Genomic DNA, 22,251 nt, shown 5'->3' with positions numbered 1-22,251 from the left:
AGTTTAACTATATCCGTTTCTAAAAACAATTTACATTAATTAAATTAAACTCTTGTGGGTACACGCGGCCTAAGATCTTGTGGGCAAGAGAAAAAAACAATCATGTAGGAAGTATTACAAAGCACTGACAATTCTTGCTAATATGTTCACTTTTTCAAGCCCATAAGGATAAAAGAACACTGTAGGATCAAATATAGAACAATTTTTTTCACCTAAAAATTAGTTGAGGCATGCAAAGCCAGGTTTGGTGTATTCTGCAAACACAGAATTTACTTCTTGAACCTTTAGTGTGGATATAACACTGAAAACATGAATTGAATGTAACTGATGAAATGATATCTTTCTGAGGCTGCAGACAGTCTTGAAACAATAGTTCTGAGATGTGTGAACTGCCCCAGTCATCTCACTCAGGGCCCTGTGAACTCTGCAATTCCACAACCAGTTGACATTTTTCCAAGAAGCTACAGAATCCAATAATTTTACTGTAGAATTTGCCATTTGCTGCGACTAAGTGTCTGACATTCTGTTTTCTGTTTTTATTTTATTTAATTTTTATGGGAATTTATCTCTGTTTTTATACTACAACAAAAATAGGTGGAAATCAGTGGAAAAAACTTAATTTTTCTGGGTAAATATCAGAGTTTATTTTGATGGATGAAAGGACCGGGGAAAAAAGTATTGAGTAGATTAATGCTTCGATGAATGGAATTCAATGTGGTTTGCTGCAGAACTAAAACAGAACTCAAAACACAATGCCACCTTTGAGTTTAAGAACAAAAATATCTCCAGTCCCCAAGTAAAACTTTTAATTTGAATAGTTTACTGTTGTGGACTTAGTACTATTAGCTTATAAGTATTTACTTTTAATAATTGGGCCACATGATTTACAGTGCATACACACCACTGTTACCAGATTTTCCCATTACTTTGGGGTACACTCATTTATTCGGGTTACTCTTCTGTGGGGCTGGGGGTTTTTGGTAATTCTATCAATATACTACTTGTGTCACTTGAGTTCTCACATGGAGCTCTACTTCTCCCGTCTGCAAGTTCCCTCCCAATGGAGCTATCCTGCATGACCTAGGTTACCCAGGGCTGGGTTCTTCCAGTCCCAGAATCAGACAAACAAACACACACACACTCTCTCTCTCTCTCTCAACAGAGCACGTCTGAGAGGACTGGGTTAATCAGCACTCCCAAGCTGACCCCTTATATGTTCCTGGACTCAGTAGGCTGTGTCGAGCAGCACTTCCAAGCTATCATCCTCATATGTCATGGGCACTGCACTGGAATAGAGTATGCCTGAATGTTGGATCATATTAAAGAAGTTCTGTATTAAAATCACAAATGAGTTTGATTCCCCATAGTTTAAATTCCAGGGTATTACTAATTAAGAGGTCTCTTGGTTTTTGGTACTGTTTCTCTCCCTCTATGTGTGAAACCTGCAAGCTGCTAATTGCGTTAGTACATTCTAAGACAGTGTCTGTTCTCAAAGCAATTCACACAGAGAGAGACTCAAAGCAATACTCTGTAACAACAGAAACAGTACCCAGACTCCCCGCCCTTTTGTTGTATTAACAATTGTGATTAAAATAGAGACAGAGGATGTATCGGGATGGATGCTTGGTGTGGATAATAACTGAATAATCAGGGAGGTGCCAGCCTAAGAATCCAGTGTCCATCGGCTGAAGAAGGCGTCAAGTGGAAATAATCAGAGGACCCCCGGAGGGCAGACTGGAATCCACCCAACAGCCTCAAGAATGGGAGAACCAAAGAACAAGATAACATCTAGCGGCACGGAGCCATCAGGAATGTGCCATCTGCTGATTGATTCAGCAACAGCATGATGAAGCAATTCCCATAGACTGGCATAGGAAGAAATTCCTATAAAAATGGACTCTAGAAAGCGAGAACTTTGGGGTCTGATTCTGCAAACCAACTTCCAGGAGCATCAGATGAGCATCTGACAAGGCCCTGCTCCCTCCTCATGTCCAGGCCACCTGGCCAGTGGCTTGGCATGAGCAACTCTAAGGCTGGTAACTATGATAAGAACCTTGCAGAACCTGTGTGTGTGTTTGTATGAATGAATGTGTGACTAAATATGAGATTGAATGGAATGTTATAGCTATAACTAACTGCTTACTATGATTCATTCTGTATTCACAATAAATGTGGTATTTTGCCTTTTTCCCTTTAATAAGATCCTGCTGGTTTTTATTTTATTGGTATAACATGAACATGCTAGGTCGAGCAGCACTTTCAAGCTTCCACTCTTATATTCCCCTGGACTCATCAGGCTAGGTCGAGCAACACTTCGAAGCAGGTTCAGCACGTCCCATCCCCATATGCCCCAGGTTCAGCACATCTCTATCCTCACTTTCATGTTATAATTGTTCTGGTAGTAACCCACAGGATTTTTGGGCACTGCAGGGATCTTTAGCTTAGGTACGAGGAGCATTGCTGCAGAGAGAGAGAGAGAGAGAGAGAGAGAAGCAACCAGCTTAACCATGAAAGTTATTTATTGCCAGGTAATAACGATACAAGGGGAGCCAAACAAAACAGAATATTAAATATAACATAAATTTCAGTATAAAAGTCAGGTTTAGAAAACTATACCTGATCACACAAGTCAGGGTCAGAAGGCTATACCTAGAGAGAGAGAGAGAGAGGTTCTCACCACTCCATGCAGCTTGAATCGATCAGGGTTGCCAGGTGGTGGTGGTGATGGTGATGGTAGCTGAGGGTCCAGAGTGCCAGAGACAGGCATAGCCCCCAGCACGATCAGTCAGGAGAAAAAGAAGTCCCAATGGAACTGATGCAGTTTTTGGATCCAGGCATCAGAGCACTTACTTGAGCGTGGGTAGGGGTTTTTGTAAGGAAAGAACAATGGTTCAAGGGAGAACACTAGATTTGTTTATGGGTAAACTGACGGCTCAAGGGAGTTGTCAAGGTTCCCTCCCCACTCTGAACTCTAGGGTACAGATGTGGGAACCCGCATGAAAGACTCCCTAAGCTTATTTCTACCAGCTTAGGTTAAAAACTCCCCAAGGCACAAATTCTCCCTTCTACCTTGGATTAGGTAATGCTGCCACCACCAAGTGACTTAGACAAACTCAGGGAAAGGACCACTTGGAGTTCCTACTTCCCCCTGATAACCCCCCAAGCCCCCACACCCCCTTTCCTGGGGAGCCTTGAGAATAAACAAGATGAGCACAGACCAACCTTGAGGTTTTTTAGGAGACTAACCCCCCCCCCCCATCAGATTCTAAAAGAAACAGAACTTTATTATAAAGAAAAAAGGTAAAAGAAACACCTCTGTAAAATTAGAATGGAAGATAATCTTACAGGGCAATCAGATTTAAAAACACAGAGGATTTTCCTCTGCGCCAAACTTTAAAGTTACAAAAAGAAAACCAGGAATACACCTTCTCAGCACAGAGAAAATCACAAGGCAAAACAAAAATAAGCTAACGCATTCCCTTGCTAGTACTTACTAATTCTAATGGAGTTGGATTGCGTGCTTCCTTGATCTGTGTTCGGCAACCACACAGAACAGACAGACCAAAACCTTTCCCCACCCAACCCCAGATTTGAAAGTATCTTGTCCCCTTATTGGTCCTTTTGGTCAGGTGCCAGCCAGGTTACCTGAGCTTCTTAATCCTTTACAGGTAAAAGGATTTTGTGCCTCTGGCCAGCAGGGATTTCATAGTACTGTATACAGGAAGGTTGTTACCCTTCCCTTTATATTTATGACAGGAGTATACCAAAGTTGTTTTGTTCAAGCTAGACAATAGAAACTGATCATTCCTGGCTATGGGTGGTGTTCCTTCGAGGGAGCTCACAATGCAATTAGGCAGCTTCAGTATTTTGGATACCGGTAAAGGATGTATTACTAGAATTGGTCTGATAACTACTGAGCTACGTGTGTGGAGGCATGGGTTCATTAATATCTGGAGCAGAGATCCCCCATCATGCAGTGCTTCCCTGCTTTTCTGGTCCCAGAGTTCAGTGCAGTTCTTGCCTTGAAACCTCTGTTCTCCATTCTGTATGCTAATGGAGATGTCTCCCTGTCCCATCTTCGATGCAAACGAGGCTAGGGGAGTTTCCTTAATCCTGTCACCCTTGCCTGGAGGGGTTTAAGTTTGTCTTCCATTGCCTTTTCATTACTTTTTGTAAGTCTTTCTTCTGATTGGCTTTGGTTCAAGCAAAGGCTGGGGGTGGGGGTGACATTGCACTCTATTTGATTTTATGAAAGTATGATGATGAGTGTGAATATAATGTAACTAAAATATGCTTCATGCAAAAGGTCTCTTGTAAGGTATCATTATAAAGCTTATGATCTTTTGAGTGTGGTCATCCTATTTGTATAAATGTATCACTCTTGTATCTGAAACTAGAAATATGAAATATAACTCTGAGGGCCTATTGTAATTATGCGAAGTGTGGGCCATTAATGGTGGTTTAGAATCTTGATGGCTCCCATCAACCAGGACAATTGATTGTGGATAGCTCTGATTGCAGGCAGGCCTTCCTGTGAGTCAGGCTAGGACGAATGAAGGCTTGGGGTCTTACAGTGACATGTGATCATGTCACCTGAACTGGAATCCATCTTTAACCTGCTGTTTTTCCATTGAGAAGGAGGAGTGGGAACCCAGAGGGACAAAGGAGTCCCACCTTATGCAAAAGATATATAAGTGGGTGGAACAGAACAAGGGGCCAGCCATCATGAGAAATCCCCTAGCTACCATCTGAGCTGGAACAAGGGCTGTACCACGGAAAAGGATTGCGCCCAGACTAGAAGGTGTCTGGTATGTGAAAGAAACTTATTGAAACATCTCTAAGGGTGAGATTTTATCTGTATTCAGGTTTTATTACTGTACTAAACTTAGACTGGCGTGTTTTATTTTATTTTGCTTGGTAATTCACTTTGTTCTGTCTGTTACTACTTGGAACCACTTAAATCCTACCTTCTGTATTTAATAAAATCACTTTTTACTTATTAATTAACCCAGAGTATGTATTAATACTTGTGTGTGTGGTGGGCAAACAGCCGTGCATATCTCTCTATCAGTGTTATAGAGGGCGAACAATTTATGAGTTTACCCTGTATAAACTTTATAGAGGGTAAAACGGATTTATTTAGGGTTTGGGAGTTGGGTATCTGACTGTCCATTGGGAGTTGGGCATCTGAGTGTCAAGGATAGGAACACTTCTGTAAGCTACTTTCAGTTAAGCCTACAGCTGTTAGGGGACATGGTTCAGACCTGGGTCTGGGTTTGCAGCAGGCTTGCGGGTCTGGCTCAAACCAGGCAGGGCACTGAAGTCCTAAGCGGACAGGGCAGGAAAGCAGGAGCAGAAGTAGGCTTGGCACATCAGTTGGCAGTTCCCAAGGGGGTTTCTGTGATCCAACTCGTCACAGGGGGTAGGGCTTTCATGAGTTAGACAGGCTAGACACTGCGCCCTAGTTCCCCAAGAACACAACTTCATCCTTTTCTCCTGTTTTTGTTTTTTAAAACTTTTGAATACTTCCTTATGTTCTGAAACATATTCCGATACACTAAAATGGGAAGAAAATGAAAATCTGTATCAAGTCTTTAAACCGTTATTGGCTGACAGCTTGAAATGTGTATGTGGTGGGCACGACATTCATCAGTATGTTCAGATGTGCACGCATTTCAGAGCTTGTGTGCATGCCTGTTTGTTTGTATCTTCTTGACTAATACATAACCTTACTTCAACAGGCAGCTTTGCATATACACACAGACTAATTTATTATCATAATACATACATATCATGCAATATACTGTATTTTCCAAATAAAACAAGTTATTTTTATATATTTGACTGATACAAAGGTAGGGTGAAAATCGGGAAAAAAAACAAAATACTTTTTGTAAAACCCAGGATTTTTTTGGTAAAAACAGGTTTAAACTGAAAATGGAGGGGCTTAAAAATATAGTAATTTCTGCTGCAGAATTTGGTCCGATTATGTTGGCTATAAACAGCAGAGATATGAAGATGAGCTGAAGGTAGGGACTGAGAAAGGAAGTCAAAAGCCCTCTTTTCCATTGCCAAAAAGGAGGAAGGTGAATAGTGTGTGAAGACATCAGTTCCACGAGAAGGAGAGTGGGTGAAAAAATCCCCCTTCACTCGTAGGACAAGACAGTTAGCTTTTTGTAACTGTTGTTCTTTGAGATGTGTTGCTCATGTGCATTCCATGTTAGGTGTGTGTGCTCGCCACATACACCGGTGCCAGAAGTTTTTCCCTCAGTTGTATCCGTAGGGGACCGACTCTGGTGCCCTCTGGAGTTGCATGCGTATGGCTCCCCCCTCCCTCAGTTCCTTCATGCCAGAAACTTCGACAGTGAGGAAGGAGGGTGGGTCATGGAATCATGGGTCATGGAACGGACATGAGCAACACATCTAGTGAACATCTAGTGAACAGTTACAAAAAGGTAACAGCCTTTTCTTTTTCTTTTTCCAGTGCCCGCTCATACGCATTCCTTTGTAGGTGACTTCCAAGCAGTACCACCGGAGTCTATGAACCTGTCAATTGCAACACAACTCTGCGAAGCCAGCATGATCTCTGGCTTGCTGGGGATGGCGTAATGCATCGTGAACGTGTGCACTGAAGACCACATCGCGACCCTGCATATATTCTGGATAGGGACATGCATCAGAAAGGTAGCCAAAAACGCCTGTGCCCTAATTGAATGGCCTTCACTATCAGTGGAGAGACAGCCTGCGCAAACTCATAACAAGCACTGATGCAGGAGGTGATCCAATTCGAAATTCTCTGAGAGGACACCAGAAGGCCCTTCATCCGGTCAGCTATCACGATAAAGAGCTGGGTTGACCTGCGGAAGGGCTTGGTGTGCTCCATGTAGAACGCCAGAGCGCACCTGACATCTAGAGTGTGCAATCACCTCTCCTCACTGGTCGAGTGAAGCTTTGGACAGAACACCAGGAGGAAGCTATCCTGGTTGACATGGAAATGCGACATCACTTTAGGGAGAAAAGCTGGATAGGGCCACAGCTGGACCTTGTCTTTGTAGAATACCGTGTACGGGGGCTCTGAAGTGAGGGCTTTAATCTCGAAGATGTGCCTCGCTGAGGTAATTGCTACAAGCAGTGCAACCTTCCATGACAGGTGGGAAAGGGAACAAGAAGCCATGGGCTCAAAGGGCAGACCCGTGAGCCTGGAGAGGACAAGGTTGAGGTCCCATTGGGAAACCAGGTCCCGGATCGGCAGAAAGAACCTTTCAAGGCCCTTCAGGAACCTGATCGACATCTCATGTGAGAATACCGATTTACCCTGGACGCAAGGACGGAAGGCCAATATGGTTGCCAGGTGCACCTTGATCGAAGAGAAGACGAGGCCTTGGTGCTTTAAGTGAAGCAGGTAATCCAGGATGGACTGCAGAGACAACTGGGTCGGGAAGATGTTGCCCTCCGACACCCAGCAGGAGAAATGCTTCCACTTTGCCAGGTAACTCGCTCTGGTGGACGGCTTTCTGCTTTCCAAGAGAACCTGCTGTACCTGACTGAAGCAGGCCTGTTCCTCTGGATTCAGCCATGCAGCATCCAAGCTGTGAGGTGGAGAGAGGCAAGGTTCGGGTGCAGAAGCCGACCATGATCCTGTGAGAGTAGGTCCGGGTGGCTGGGAAGTGGCCATGGGGCTGCCACAACCAGATCCCTGAGGGTGCCAAACCAATGCTGGCGCGGCCATTCCGGGGTGATCATAATGATTCATGCCTTATCTCTCTTGATTTCTGAGAGGACTTTGCTGATGAGTGGAATTCGCAGAAAGGTGTACATCACGTCCCCTGACCATGACAGGAGAAAAGCATCGGAAAGTGAGCCTCTGCTGAGGCCTTGGAGAGACCAGAACCGATGCACCTTTCTGTTCTGTCTGGTGGTGAACAGATCCACTTGGGGAGTCCCCCACTTCTGTAAGAGCGCTCTGACGACCTCCAAATGGAGTGACCACTTGTGGTGAGAGAAGGACCTGCTGAGGTGATCTGCCAGCATGTTCTGGATGCCAGGGAGGTGCGAGGCTTCCAGGTGGATTGTATACTGAATGCAAAAGTCCCACAGGCAGAGGATCTCCTGACATACAGCTGATGAAAGCACTCCCCCAGGCCTGTTGACATAGAACATAGAGGCCATGTTGTCCGTCAACACCTGCACCAGCCAACTGGACAGCTGGGGAAGGAAGACAGCACAGGCTGGATGAATGGCCCTGAGCTCCCTGACTTTTATAAGTAATGCAAGCTCCTCTTGAGACCATAACCCTTGAGTCTGCAGGGTACCAAGGTATGCTCCACAACTTAGGTCAGATGCATCCAAAACCAGGGAGACCATGAGTCACAGACTTGCAAATGGCACTCCTTCCAACAGCAACATCCACCACCGCAGAGAGGTAAGTACCCTTGGAGGGATCGTGATGACCTTGTCTAGGTGATGTTTGGCTGAGGAGTAAACCGACACCAGCCACATTTGGAGGGGGGCAGCCTGAGTCTCAGTTGGTGGACAACATACGTTCATGCTGCCATGTGACCCAATAATTTGAGACCGACTCAGGCCACAGTGAGTGGTGACGCTGGCAATGAGATGCAATGACATTGCCCTGAACCTGACCTCTGGCAGAAATGCTCTGGCTCGGGTAGAGTCGAGTACCACTCTGTATCCTTTGGACTGGGATTAATGGTGATATTTGTTCGTTTATCAGTAGGCCCAGAGCTTGACAAGTGGCTTGCAGCATCTTGATGCTGTGCTGGACTTGGACCAGCGCTTGATGAGCAAGTCATCGAGGTACGGGTAAATCTGGATACCCCGACATCTGAGGTAGGCTGCCACCACCAACACGCATTTCATAAACACCCTTGGTGCTGTTGCTAGGCCAAAGGGGAGCACCGCAAATTGGTAGTGGTTGGTCCCAACTAAAAAACATAGGAACCGTCTGTGTCCGTGGAATATCGATATGTGAAAGTAAGCATCTTTCAAATTGAGGGCAGCATATCAGTCTACCAGATTCAGGGAAGGAAAGATGGAGGCCAGGGAAATCATGTGGAACTTCAACTTCTTGAGATGCTTGTTGAGGTTCCACAGATCAAGGATGGGGCATAGATTTCTCTTGGCCTTTGGGATTAAAAAAATAGCAGGAGTAAAACCCTTTCCACCTTAAATGCAGTGGAACTCCCTCCACAGCTCCCATTCGCAGAAGGCCCTGTAGCTCCTGAGTGAGCAGATGCTCCTGAGAAGAGTCCCTGAAGAGGGACAGGGATGCAGGGAGGACAGAAATAAACTGGAGGGTATATCCCGCTGCTACTGTGCTGAGAACCTATCGGTCGGATGTTATAGCAGCCCACGTAGGGAGGAAGGGGAACAGGAGGTTGTAAAATAATAGGGAAGCAGGATCCAAGACACAGGCTGGAAGATCACCCTTGAGCGTACCCTCAAAATGCCTGCTTGGTTACGGTGGAGCTTGAGTGAGCAGAGCATGCCAGCTGATGGCCGTACTGGCACTTATAGCCCATGCCCTTTTTGTGGAAGGGCTCTGATCAAGGATGGCTCCCGAACCTGTAGGTCTGCTATGGCTTAAACTGCTTCCTTGTTGGCCCCGGCGTCTACATGCCCAGGGAGAGCAAGCTAGCCCTTGAGTCTTTCAGGCCATGCAATTTACGGTCTGTCTGCTCAGAAAACAGTGCCAGGCCATCGAATGGAAAGTCCTGGATGGATTGTTGAACCTCCATCGAAAGGCCCGGCGACTGCAACCAGGACGCCCACCTCACTGAAATGGCCAAAGCCATAAGTCTGGGCCGCAGAGTCTGCTGCATCTGAGGCCGCTTGGAGGGCTGCCCTGGCCACCGCCCTGCCCTCATTGAAGATAGCCAGGAATTCCTTCCTGGGTTCCTCTGGGAGCGAGTCTGAGAATTTGGCCATGGACTGCCAGATATTACAATCGTAACAGCCAAGCAAGGCCTGATGGTTGGCCACTCTCAGCTGGATGTAGAATAAAATTTTCTACCAAAAAGAGATCAAGCCTCTTTGCCTCCTTATTCTTAGGCATCGATCCCAATTGGCCACACGACGAGTGAGCTTGGGGAGGGTGGATATAAAGATACTAAAACCCCTTAGCAGGGACATAGTATTTTCTTTCTGCCTGCTTGGAGATGAGGGGCACCGAGGAAAATGTCTGCCACAGGGCCTTAGTAATTTTCACCACTCCCTTGTGCACCAGCAATGCCACCCTGGAGGGGGCTGTTACACTAGGGCTCCACCAGCTCCTCAGCTTTCAGCCGCAGGTTTGAGGCAACCTCTTCAGGAGCTCCTGGTGGGCCCTGGCATCGTCCTGGGAAACTGGGTGAGAGGGCCCCACTATTACCTCATCAGGAGAAGATGAGGAGGAGGCAGGTACAGGCGGATCTGCTGTGGGAGCCTCAGCTGAGGCTGGCTGGTCCTGGGGAACCTGCTCTGACTCCGCATCCGAGTCAGGGGGAGGACGAGAGATTGTCGCTGATCATCTGTTGGATGTCCCCGAGGCCGACCTATGCCCCAATGATGGGTGGGGATATCCCCAAGGGTTCTAGAGTTGCCAGGGGGCAGGCCAGTGGCCCTGGGACCAAGCTGCCAGTGGTGGCCCAGCGGGGAATACCAATGCCCCTGATGGGTAGCCCTGGCCTGGGGGCAGTGTTTGCTCCTTGCTGTCAGGAGCCTGAGGAGGGGAAGACTTGTCTGGAGGGATCAGGATGGTGCCGAGGCTGCCTTTTTACCATGATCCCATCGGCTCTGGCTGCGGACCTCTGTTGAGGATCTGTAGAAAGGTGATGGCTCTTGGTACCACGATCCCGGTGACTGCTGGCAGCATTCAGTGAATTGGTGATGGTACCCCGGCAATCTATGCCTGACACTTAGCAAGCGGTGCCACTCTGTAGAGTGGGAGTGAGAAGACTGACATATTGGAAACCGTCGATCGACGCGCCTGTGGTGAACTGTACTGGCAATCTGGTGACCTGTGATGGGGCTCTGGGGACTGGCGTCTTGACCCTCTGGAGCGGTGCCATGAGCTGAGAGAGCCGCTGGGGATTGGTGCTGTGCCTTTGCGCCAGCCCACTGGTGATTGATGCCTAGAGCCTGATGAATGCTGTCTCGAGTCTGGGGACTGATGTCGGAAACTCTGGCTGGCAAGCTGACCCATGTCTGGGGTCTGGTGGTGCTGTTCAGGCAAGCGCTAATGGGGCACCCTCTGCAGCGAGAAGCAGTGCTGCACTGATGGGGACCATTGAAAGGGTCCCAAGGCAGATTTACCCCTCAAACAGGGCACCTCCGTGGCCAGCATGGGTGGCACCAGTAGGGACAGAATGTCTTTAGCGGCTTGAAAGGCCTCCAGCATGGATGACACCGCCAGGTGCCAAGTACCTCTGCCACTTCCTGGGGTAGTGGGCAGGTCTTGGAGTCGGATCAACTGCTCAGTGGGAGTTGGGGCCTGACCACCATCTGGAGAGGAAGCGCTGGCCTGCGCGGGTCTTTGCTCTCCTCCATCTCTCTCTTTCCCTTTACAGGACGTAGGAGAATGTTCCATCCCGACCTTTCTTTGCTTTTTAGCCAGTACCAGGGATGGGGATCGCTGCCAGTGTGAGGCTGGTGCTGGCAGTGCCTCCACACTGGGGCCATGGTGCTAGGAGCAAAGTCTGATCTGGTTGGCTCTGAGGCCAGTGAAGAGCCGACTCCATAAGGAGTGCTTGGAGACGAATGTCCCGCTCCTTTTTGGTCCGTGGTCTGAAGCTCTTGCAGATGCAACACTTGTTGCTAATGTGGGTTTCCCCTAAACACTTCAGACAGCTTCTATAGGGATCACTGACTGGTATGGGTTTCTTGCAACAGTCACAAGGTTTGAAGCCCGGGGACCAGGGCATGCCCCATCCCTAGGCTAAAGTCCCATTTGGGACTAACAAACTATCACTAACTCTATACTAAGGGTACTATAAAAATAGCAACATTTTTAGCAATTATATACAAAAAGTTCACAACTAGGCACAGTTGAGAGGAGTATGCTTGCTGAGGCAAGGAGACATTCCAGCACCGTCACTGATGGTAAGAAGGAACTGAGGGCGGGGGGGAGCCGGTAGCGCCCCTTACATACATGCGCCACTCCAAAGGGTGCCAGAGCCAGTCCCCTACGAATACCACTGAGGGAAAAACTTCCGGTGCCGGTGCATGTGGCGAGCACCTACACCTACAATGGAATGGACATGAGCAAGCACTCAAAGAAGAACCAGGAGATTGGCTTTTTCTCATTTCTTTCAGGACATCCCAAACAAGTGTCCTGTTTCAGCAACGAGGGATTTGCTCTCCAAATATTTCAGATAAGATTTGTTACAACTGGATTAACTCTGAAAGAAGATTCAAGCACAAAATAAATAATTCACCCAAATATTTAGATACACTACTCTCATTCTATATGCATATCTCCCAATCATATTAATGGAAGTTTTTTGCAGCGACAAAAGTAGAATATTGCTGCCAACAGACTGCTGATTCGTGGAAAAAGGTGTTATAGATCTCTTTTTTTCCTCTCATTCTAAAGGCACCTCCAGTAGTAGCATAGTGCCATCTTAGACCATGTAGGGATACTGGTTCAATACTGTCTCAAAAGAATAGGGCCTACGGAATTATCAGTACCATCCTACTACCTGCAACATCCGTTTTCCTTGTCATACAAATATAAACTAGGTCCAACTCTGCTTAAACCTGTAAGATCTGCCATTGCACAGGAAGTAGATGTGTGGCTGCACTATCTTCTGCTGGATTAACTCCACTGGAATGCGCTACACTTTTAGTTTGTCATGCTATGGCCAGGTCTAAAGAAGCATCTTCTAACAGGTTTGAAAATGGTTTCTCCTCATGTGTTAAAAATGGTTTAATTTGATCAACATGAACCAGGCAAAACTATTTGCTAGAATAGGTCCCTAAACTAATATCACAGTTTACTGATGGCCAAAATATTTGGTTTCTTGTTAACAAAAATAGCTCCGAACATAATTCAAACATTTACTAGAGCTTAAAATAAATTTTTAGAGTAATACAGGTGTAAAATACTATTTACAACCACTAATAAAACAGCCATTTTCACAGCTGAATGTATTAATTATTGTATTCTCTGTCAGCATCATAAGGACTTGCCTCATGCAACTCAATAATACAACATTCTTTGAAGTGATCAAATGGCTGCATTGCTGACTAGTCTAAGGTAGTCTTTTGAAGCTTGAAACTACAGAGAAAAAATAATTTTACAAAGATTAGAAGAACAAACCCTATCAAAATGCAAGGTTACTTAATTATAAACTCGTATTGATATAGCTCTGTGAAATAATACAAAATATATACAGTCTCCCAAAATTTTGAAAACTAGCAAAAGATTTCAGTTTCTTTAATTTTCTAGTAGAGTCATTTGTTCATTTTATTAACACCAGATGCAATAACACAATGCTAAAAATAAACATGCATTAGTTATACAACCAATTTATATTTTTCAAAAAATTCTGTTCATTATAATTAGAGAATGCACATATTACCTCCTTTCCACATTTAGTGCATTACTGTTTTAAACAGGTAAAGGGATAGGGAGGAGGAATTAAACTCAATGCTATTCAGCACCAGTAAAAAGTCAACAGACCTTTAACATTCCTGTATATCAAAAACATTTTATCTGCATCACTAAACATGTAAAGTTTATAATTTTGTTCCATTTCAAGATACCTTGATTTATATTTACAATACTTTGTAATCAATAAAACATTTTAAGAATATTTAAAAATTATCTAAATTCATAAAAGTATTGCAGAAATTTATTACATTTACTTATTTTACGTACATACAAGAAAGTCCATGTAAAAGGTTCATTTGAAGAACTGAACTGAGAGAGTAAGAGCAATTTTATTTAATTTGCAACACCCCAATTATTAGAAGGCAGCTGTTGTTTATTTAAACATTCAAAAATCCCTAATTGCTGCTTACTTCTGAACACTAAAGTTCCAGTAATATAAGTGAATATGTAAACCAACATGTTTTTGAGATCATCAGTAGAAAATATATTTCCACAGGCATAACATGTTTAATAATGACGATGATTTTGTAGAAAATTATTAGGATGTAGTGATATCTGAACAGACGACTCAGTTCGCTCATTAAAATAATGGTCTTTACCAGCATTTCAGATATAGCTGTTTTCAATGTATGATAATTTAGCAGCTAATTGTTTTTCCAGTTAGACTTTCTACAATGCTAAAATATAACAATCAGATGCATAATACTTTATGAGAATTTTTAAATTCAAATTTATTTTGGCATCCAAAGCCTCTATTAAAATGTAGCCATATAGCATTGACTTTTGTAGTCTAAGAACCAATAATAAACCAACCAAATGTACATACTGTAATTTAATCTCCACTCAATTAGGTACCCAAAAATTAAGAAAAAGTAATAGAAAAGTAAAAAGAATCAAATAAAAAATATTGCACAGCCACATTACCTAGAAAGTAAAGTCGATGTTAAAAAAGCTCTAAACATGGATGATATAAATTATCTTCCATACAAAAGTATAAATATCTCTTAAAATACAGCTGCAGCTATACTTCAATACCACACATTATTTGATTCATCTGTTAATGAGGTAATAGTCAAGTCTCTTAAAATGCTTTTCTTCTACTGGAAATATTTTAGGGCAGCAACCAGAAAGAACTTTTCTAAAAATATTTCTGAATCAAGAACAGCAATGTGTGCAGCTCTCCCTATGAGAGAATCGGCTGTATTGGGCAATGCATTGATGACATTATAACGGACCAAATTACATTCCTTGTTTTGAAGAACTGGTAGAAGCAGGTTCTGGATCATTTCTGCATAAATCGGTCCTGTAAAAAAACAAAATAAAAAAAACCCACTTGTATTACGTGTCACCCAGAATGAGCTACAATTATGTGTCCCTGAATATGAAAATATGAACACATTCTAGAAAACAGAGACCTATTTTATATTGTCTCCCTACTAAGAGAACATTTTAAATCTAATTTCCATAGACTTTAAAAAAAAAAATCTTATAACCCATACATTTTACTGTTCGCATTTCATAGTGAAATTGTGTTTACCAGTACTAATTTATGACGACTCCAGAATATTTTGTCTATTTACTTTTCAGACAAATAATGCTGTAGTACAGATGTGCCATAATATCTCATCATGAACTATAATCAGAAACGATCCTTCGTAAGTGGGGGGAAGAAAAACCCTTTCTTTTCACTGCTAGTATGGAATTGGGCCTCTGCTAAATAAAATCTGCCATTTTTTTTTTTTTTTTAAATTACAGACACCATTTTGCTCCCAAAGTCAATGGCAAGGCTTCTGACTGACTTCAATGGGGATATGGTCAAGGCTCTACAATATTACTGTTTAAGTTTAAAAAAAAAAGGGTGTGAGAAATCTTACATGGAAAATTCAATTATTTGAAAATAACGGTTTATTTATCTTGACATTTGTTATAAAGTTATCCATGTTCTAAACACACAGAGACTTCACATTTATTACCTGACTGTTTATCTTTCAAAGCTGTTTTGCACATCTCTATGCGGGCAGAGTGATAAGGAACATAACGATCCTGCAGGGATCCGACTAGCACTATGTTTTTGAAGTAATGAAGACCTGCAGGAAGGAAAAGAAATGGTAAATATAAACAATATGCACCATTTGAAAATTTCTGCAAGATAAACATAATAAAAATTTTCAAACAGAAACTGGAGACTGATTTATTATTAGATATTGTAAAAAAAGAAAGAAGATTAATTTCATTCATTAAAGCTAAAAAAATAATATCCAATCAAGTTACATTTCAACTCTTCCAAGAACCCTGAACTTTTTCAAACAGCCAGAAATTATAGTCCAAAACCCAAACACCTTTCAAAAATACTGAAATAAGGGACTTCTTGAAAGAAAGCAACCAAAGTGAAAGTTGACTTTTGAAAGACTAGGCTTTTCCCACCCATGCAATAGGTTGACTGTCAGGTTTGGCCAATGTACATGGCAGAGGGGCATTGCTGGCACATGATGGCATATATTACATTGGTAGATTGTGCCAGCAATGCCCCTCTGCCATGTACACTGGCCAAACCCGACAGTCTCTACACAAAAGAATAAATGGACACAAATCAGACGTCAAGAATTATAACGTTAAAAAACCAGTCGGAGAACACTTCAACCGTTGTATCTCTGCCGCGGTGCTGGGGAGCAATGCCGCAAGGATGGGGAATGTTGCGTGGGCCCCAGTGCCAGCTTCCCTCAAGACGACCACGTCTTGATGGGGCGTCGGCAGCACCGGCAAAGGCATGCTGTCTTTAGCAGCCTGGAAGGCCTCTGGCATGGATGGAACCTTCAGGTGCCAGGGACCTCTGCCACTACCCTGGATGGCTGGTGGGTCCCTAGGAGGGCTCAACAGCCTAGCTGGTGATGCAAGTGCCTGACCGAGCTCCACAAGGATTCCATCTCAGTGCATGCCTGCCTGACATACACATTCAGCAATATTTACCTGATATCCACTTCACAATGCTTAAAGGTGATCAACCTCAACTATTAACATCTCAGACACCACCTAAACCGATTCTTAGCCATTGACTTAATGCATAACACAAACAAATGGAGTGGGGAAAAGTACATGGAAGGATAAAATGGGGAGAGCTAACAGGTTAGTGAAAGATTTGAATTAAAATCTTTAGATACAAGTCATAGGTTTTTATTATGTCAATCACCTCCATGACAAACTAACTGCCTAATCAGTGATCTTGGAACAAATATTACAACAGAAGTTTAACATCTGAAAAAAATTATGTAGGTTATCAAACAGTTCTAGAAATGAAAAGACATAACCCCTGCTTTTGGTCCTTCATGACTGTATAATGCATTCAATCTTACTCTCACTGAAACCACTGACATCAGTGGTGCAAGATCAGGCCCAAATACAGGTTGGCTAGTTTGTTCATTAATTAGAAAGAAAGGTCCTCGATGATCTACCTACCACAGTACAAACACAGTCTGATTTATTTCTGAAGTAATACTTAGTATAGACAAATAATGGACTGTACCAGAATGGTAGAACATGCAATTATTTATCTAAAAAATATTTTCAATTTTTTTCTTTTTATTGACATCCTGTACAAACTTGTCTACAAGATGAACAACATGAACAAAACTTACCTGCTTTTTTACTAAGTTTGTACAAGAAAGTTTGCCGTGGGTCTGAATGATCTCGACATGTCAATTGTAATAAAGAACCCGACTTTTTCCACTTCTGCATAAACCAGAGACCTGTATGGTTACATACAGTGGATGTAAGTATATTTCAGCAGTAAAATAAGAATCACTAAACGGCAATTAAATGTATAAAGTCAATGTCCATACATTACATTTCCCACTCTTTATTTTACATTTATGTTAGCATTATCAAACCCACAACCATTCTATAGTTCTCTCAGCCATCATTGTTTCCTATCTGATATGTATTTAATAAATAATGAATACTGTCCTTAGTTAAAACAAAGTTAATATTCTTGGTGCTAGGGGAAAAAGTTCTTTCACCAAAATATCAAGGTATGTCTTTAAATATTAACCACAAGGTAACATACAGACATATCTGAAACATTATTTTAAAATGTTGAGGGTGTTTTGATGCTGAAATATATAACCTGTCTAAAATATAAAAAAGAGACTCAAGTGTCACCAAAACAAATAACTTTTAGAATCACAGAGGTCAAGATTCATGGAAGGTAGGCAGAAAAGAAAGGGAAGGCATTCTCTGGACTGGGGAGAGGAATGGAAAAGAGGTCTCATTATTATACCCTCCTGGATGTTGTGCAGCACCTCTTTTTCCCAGTTGATGGGTAAAGCCATCCGTCTAAATATGACTTTTCAGAAATTCTTACAAGCCCTTGTTATCTCTATAAAGCAGAAGAAAACAAACTACCAGGTATTCTCAAGTGGTCACAAATAAATATATAGCTAGTACCCAAAGTTTTAATGCTAGTCATGCTCAGTCCTAAAATGCTATATCGCATGTAATTATTTGAGTTTTCTGGAATATTAACTTAAAATTTATAATCCATTAAACATATAAAAAGCAATAAGGGTTATTGTAAGAAAATGGTATCGTGCGACGTGATCAATCACAAGCGATCCAACTCTTCAGAAAGTATAAAAGTTTTCTGTATGATACCTAGAAAGGTCTAACCTTATTACTAAGATGACTAAAGCCAACTAGACTCACTGCTGACTATGAAAATACTCAAATATCCAAATCTCACATCATCTGGAATACTAAAAGCAAATAATAGGTTGTTCATGCTTAGTGTGTAATTTTTTGGGATAACTTACGGCAAAACTTTCCCCCCCACCATGGTAAAGCATACATTGAGGGCTACATATTGTACATGCCAAGTTTCAAAAGCCCACTCAATTTCACTGATATCCTCACAACTCCAGCAAATTATATTTGGGCAAATAATGCACGACAATTTTCACCTTTTTTCTATTCAGAAAATGTACACATATAGATTACACATGTTCCTTAATTGTTTATTTGGTCTGTAGATTGTTAAGAACACAAGAATGGCTGTACTGGGTCAGAGCAATTGAACACCTATCCCAGTATCCTGTCTTCCAACAGTAGCCAATGCCAAACAGCTCAAAGGGAATGAACAGAACAGAGAAATTATCAAGTGATCCATCCCATCGTCCAGTCCCAGCATCTGGTGGTCAAAGCTTAGGGACACGCAGAGCAAGGGGGTTGCATCCCTGATCCTCTTGGATAATAGCCATTGATGGACTCATATCCCAGGAACTTATCTAATTCTTTTTTTAACCCAGTTATACTTTTGGCCTTCACAATATCCTAGGGCAACTAGTTCCACAAATTGACTGTGTGTTGTGTGAAGAACTACTTCCTTTTGTTTGTTTTACACCTACTGCCTATTCATTTCATGGGGTGACCCCTGGTCCTTGTGTTATGTAAATAACACTTCCTTATTCACTTTCTCTACACCATTCATAAGTTTCAAGATTTCGGTCATATTCCCCCTTATTCATCTCTCTTCTAAAATGAACAGTCTCAGTCTTTTTAATTTCTCCTCATATGGAAGCTGCTCCATACCCTTAATCATTTTTGTTGCCCTTCTCTGTGCCTTTTCCATTTCTAATTTATCTTTTTTGAGGGGGTGACCAAAACTGCACGCAGTATTCAAGGTGTGGGAACATCATTGTTCACTAGCAGTTTGTTGAGCACATTTGATACTCAATATTTGAACTGTCTGGGTTAGTTTTTATGGACACAAAGATCACAGGTGGTTTTTTTCATTGACTGTATGCATATAACTGTTTATTACATTTGTTTTCTTTGAAGATTTGTTTAATTATATCTTAGCTAGGTATTTACCAATAAACTAATCTTAGAACGTTATATCTTGAAAAATATTTTAACATAAAAACTGGTTCAAACAGACTGATGTGCTCTTATAATGGTTGTTTTTTTTCCCATTAAGGTTTTACACTTGCCTCTTTCTCCATTTGTTCCTAAAAGCAGTGTGTAAGAATGTGCCTGATTTTCCTAATTCAAAGAATGCACAAAGCTGTAGGCCCTAGAAGAGCCTTTTATTAACATTTCAAAAGCAAGAGATGCCTACTCATTTTCTCCTGAACAAATGTATCCTGAATTCATACCATTGAAAACAACATTGAAGCTTTTACCTGTATTAACAAGAGCACTGCTGTTGTAGAGGGTACCAAGATGTGGTCCAGAGAGAGACAGGAAGGTGTGAAGTTTGTTGAGGTAATATTTAAACCGAGGTCTTGTGAGCACTGAACGGATTATTAAATTGCCCAGCGAATGTCCAATAAAACTATTTGAAAAGAAAAACAGCGTAAAATGAAACCTTGGGGAAATTCTTTTTATTTTATTTTTCCTTAAAGTGAAATTTGATGCCTTTATAAACGATTTAAGGAGTAAAGAAAGAAAGAAATGGAATATTTCCAATCTCTCCCCCCCCCCCCCGCCACTCCCCATGACTTCAAAATGTTAAGTAACAAAACAAAACAAAAACAAACTACTATAAGGTTCAATATTTTCCAAAACGCCCAACTAGCTTAGAGAGAAGTTTTTCGTGAGCTCCTCAGAATTGTTAAACACATAAAAAACCTATTTCAGTTAACACATCAACCAATTTTTTTCAGGTTTATTGTTTCTGAACCAGGTACACACCAACTACTAAGAAAATATTATAAATGTGATGTGAATGACTGAATAAGACATCATTTTGGTATTTAATGACTGTGGAGGTTAGTGGGATGGATGCTTATCAGTTGCCAAGACAACCTGTATGATGCAGATTCTACAAGTATTCCTGGGGGGAAGAAAATGTCAATCTGGATAGATACTTTATTTTTGGTGGAAGCAACATCTCAGGTGCGTTTGCTTGGGGAATGGACTAAAGAGGTGAATATTTAGCTTTATGGTTCAGTTGTCCCTCCAGAGCGGTGAGCAAGTCAAGCTAGCTGCAAAAGTAAGATAGCTACAGCTGACAGGAGTATATCAAATTTGTTACCGCCACTAGTAAAGAGGAGTGGGGCTCTTCTTCACCTATCTGAAACTTGGGCACACCTAGCAGGACAAGTATATCCCTGTCCTAAGCTCTATCATACCATACATACACCATGTACATGCCTCTCCTCTTATACTGAGAGCAATTATTTTGAAAGGATTTTTCCATTAAATATGCTACAAGGTAAGCTTGGCTCAAATGACCCAAATAGCTTATTATAGTGGTGCAACAGAATGGGGATGAGAACACCCACTAAGATGAATGGAAAAGTTCACACTACAACCTGAAACAATAGCGCTGAGATGTAACCTCTACTCAGTGTTCTCATTGAGCTGAGAACATCCCATTGAGATGAATGGACCACTTCACACCTTTCTGAGCCTTGTATATGGGTGTGTAGAAAAGCCATCTCCTTCCGTTATCTCTCTATCCTTCTTTTTTAAAGGCCAACGCTTCTAAGTGCTCTAAAATTTGCAATGCCTTGTGAGCAGAGGTGAAACTAAGCCGTACGGTGTACCGGTAAGAAAGTGGCCAAAGCATTCAGTACAAATGGGTAAAATAGGCTAGGTTTAACTGTAGTAATAACAAAAATCTGATTTATCTCTTGAATTAAATATATTTTACATTCTCTAGACACAAAATGCTCCTTTTCAGTTTTTACTTCTTGTCAGGTGGAAGACGTTCACACGTTTTCGAACATTAGCTTTTGAGTGCCATCATGGTAACCACTTGCTTCTTATTGGTCAAGTCTGTCGTGTCAGGCGCGTAATTTACAGTAGAAAGCACCCAGTGTGATTGTCCCCTCCATTGGAACAATGTAATTAAATGTAGTCGATTACAGAATCACACACTGCATAATTCAGCCTTCGATAAGAGGGAACGACTCACCGGAGTGGAGATGTTGCTGGAAGGAGCCCAGTGTTGTGAAATCCCTGAAGGCAGAATGGATTGCAGCAAACATCTCTCTCTGCAACCTAACTGACCACCCCTAAGCATAGTTGGAGAGGGAATCAGAGTTGACCTCGGAGATTAGAGGAGCTGAAAGGTGGCAGGCGGGGGGGGGGGGGGGGGAGGGAGGGAAGTCTAAGGAGTGCAATGCGAGCAGGACTCAGGAGTGTGCTTGTGCAGAAAGCCCCTTGCTTCCCTTGGGCTGGTTCTCCTGTGTGCCGCCTGCCCTCCAGCGTGCAGATCCACACACGCGGGCCCTTTGGGGACGAGGCAGCTTGGGGAGCGAGTGTTGTGTGCATGCTGCAGGATGAAGGTGTGGCTTTGTGCTCTGTGCCCAGAGCGCTGTACTCTGCTTCCAGCCCTTGGGTTCATTCATTATTCAGCCAGCTGCGGGAGGGAGAGCTCACCTAGCTGCAATCGGGGAGAACCAGAGCCAGGGACCCTCCTTCCTTCTCCTGTGCCCAGGCTGTTTGCAGGAATCTCTGCAGCAGTCCCTGTTGCTGGAAGCTATGGGGTGCCAGAGGAAGGATCCAGCAGCTGGGGGGGCGGGGGGGAGAGAGGAGGAAGCAAGGCATGGGGCATGGCAGCGTGCGAGTTGGGTTCCAAAGCAGCTGGCACCCCGCATGAAACTTCTTCATCTCACGCCTCTTTCCCAATGGTGGGAGCTTGC

The 22,251-nt window shown here is 42.8% G+C and overlaps 1 protein-coding gene across 5 annotated transcripts in view; it reads right to left on the bottom strand.

The window, feature by feature from the left end:
- Nucleotides 1-13,444: 13,444 nt before the first annotated feature.
- FAM135A (family with sequence similarity 135 member A) overlaps nucleotides 13,445-22,251 on the bottom strand; it is a 147,317-nt gene continuing 138,510 nt past the window's right edge. For all 5 annotated transcript variants that reach the window (XM_074947923.1, XM_074947921.1, XM_074947925.1 and 2 more), the window contains 4 exons: nucleotides 19,783-19,934; nucleotides 17,242-17,352; nucleotides 15,583-15,696; nucleotides 13,445-14,912 (listed from right to left, as the gene is read on the bottom strand). In XM_074947923.1, coding sequence (XP_074804024.1) covers nucleotides 14,707-14,912; nucleotides 15,583-15,696; nucleotides 17,242-17,352; nucleotides 19,783-19,934 — 583 coding nt within the window. In that variant the 3' untranslated portion in view covers nucleotides 13,445-14,706. The remainder of the gene's footprint in view (nucleotides 14,913-15,582; nucleotides 15,697-17,241; nucleotides 17,353-19,782; nucleotides 19,935-22,251) is intronic.

This window comes from Natator depressus, chromosome 3 (assembly GCF_965152275.1).
Source record: "Natator depressus isolate rNatDep1 chromosome 3, rNatDep2.hap1, whole genome shotgun sequence".
Taxonomy (NCBI): Eukaryota; Metazoa; Chordata; order Testudines; family Cheloniidae; genus Natator; species Natator depressus.
The sequence above is the reverse complement of the archived record's forward strand: the minus strand, read 5'-3'. Positions and strand labels throughout refer to the sequence as shown.